General features: G+C 46.3%; 1 protein-coding gene across 1 annotated transcript; it reads left to right on the plus strand.

Moving 5' to 3' along the window:
* Positions 1–334: 334 nt before the first annotated feature.
* Positions 335–1,075, plus strand: LOC142520219 (uncharacterized). Its single transcript, XM_075623219.1, has 3 exons — positions 335–469; positions 512–633; positions 778–1,075. The coding sequence occupies exons 1-3, from the start codon at positions 335–337 to the stop codon at positions 1,073–1,075; spliced, it is 555 nt and encodes a 184-aa protein (XP_075479334.1).
* The last annotated feature ends 507 nt before the right edge of the window (positions 1,076–1,582 follow it).

Consider the following 1,582-nt stretch of genomic DNA (forward strand, 5'->3'; position numbering starts at 1 on the left):
CGAAGAGAATGAGAGATTCAAGATTAGCGTGGAGATCCGGACTTAGAGTAGATTGATTTTCAGTACTTGATGTAGTGGCTGAACTCTAGTTGGGATAAACATATGTTGTACATGATTTGTACTTTATGTTGATATTTATATCAGATTGATTACTTTACGTTTCCGCATTTGTATTTAAAAAAAAAAATTAGACCCAGATTAATTAAATGATCCTAATAATGATTAAGAAGATGGATTAGGTTCGGGTCCCCACATTTAAAGACTTATTATTTTAAAAAAACTAGATTAATCACATGATGGGTTACATTTAAAAATTAGACTGTATTCAGATATCATGCCTCTCAGATGTGCCACCAGTTCAGATAGACTGGACGATATTACTGGAGGCGGCAGAGGCCCTCCACCACCACCACTACCTATGGATGCAGCTACCCTAGTTCTAGAGGGTATGGCTAGGCTCTTGGAGCAGGTTCAGCAGGCTTCTATGCGTCAGATGGATGCCCATGAGTAGTTCAGGCGACTTAACCCGAAGGGGTTCGGGGGCATTACTGATCCATTCTTGGCAGAGGGATGGATTCGATCACTGGGGCTGCATTTCGAGGACCTTCAGATGAGTGATGGCGACTGGGCCAGGTGCACCATCTCTAATCTGAAGGTACTCGAAATGCTGCTCTAGTGATCGAATCCATCCTTCTACCAAGAATGGATCAGTAGTGGCCCCGAACCCCTTTGTGTTAAGTCGCATGAACTACTCATAGACAGGTGCTACATCTATAGGTTGAGTGATGATGCATCCCTTTGGTGGGAGGGGACCGCGCATGCTGTGGACCTAGCTACCCTTACCTCGGACAGGTTCAAGGAGTTTTTCTATGGGAAATACTTTCCAGGTTACGTCAGAAGCCGCCTAGCGAGGGAGTTTATGAGTCTCCTCCAGGAGGACTCATCTGTGGCGGAGTTTATATGCAAGTTTGACAGGGGCTGCCATTTTTTGCCCATGATAGCTAGAGATGCCGCCCAGAAGCTGAGAAATTTCTTGGATGGATTGAGACCCACCCTTCGTCGGACGTCATGCTGATGAGGCCGGCAGGTTATGATGAGGCCACCGCCTGCTCTTTTCGGGTGAAGCAGGAGCTGTGAGACATAGACTTTGAGATGCAGAGGAAACGTCATCAGACTCAGTCTAGCTCTCAGCCACAGAAGAAATAGTATTCAGGTCCACCGGGCAGCAGGGGCAGCAGAAGTCCCACAGACAGGTTAGAAGGCCCCAGTAGAAGAGACTCCTGGCGCCTAAGCCAGATGACAGACAGCCGTGACTGCAGTGCAACAAGTTTCATGTTGGCAAGTGTTTGTGGGGGACCAACAAGTGCTTCGTTTGCGGGCAAGAGGGTCACAAAGTAGCGGACTGACCTAATAACAGGAACCCCACTACAAGTTGAGCTTATGGGATGCACGCCGAGGAGGCTGATGCAGAGCCAAATTCGACACTAATTACTGGAAATCCTTTTGTTTAAGATTTTACTTTACCACATAATTGCATGGATTTATGCTTGTATGAGGATTTATTTTTTGGGATTGACAACTT

Source organism: Primulina tabacum, chromosome 12, assembly GCF_025594145.1.
Source record: "Primulina tabacum isolate GXHZ01 chromosome 12, ASM2559414v2, whole genome shotgun sequence".
Lineage (NCBI taxonomy): Eukaryota > Viridiplantae > Streptophyta > Magnoliopsida > Lamiales > Gesneriaceae > Primulina > Primulina tabacum.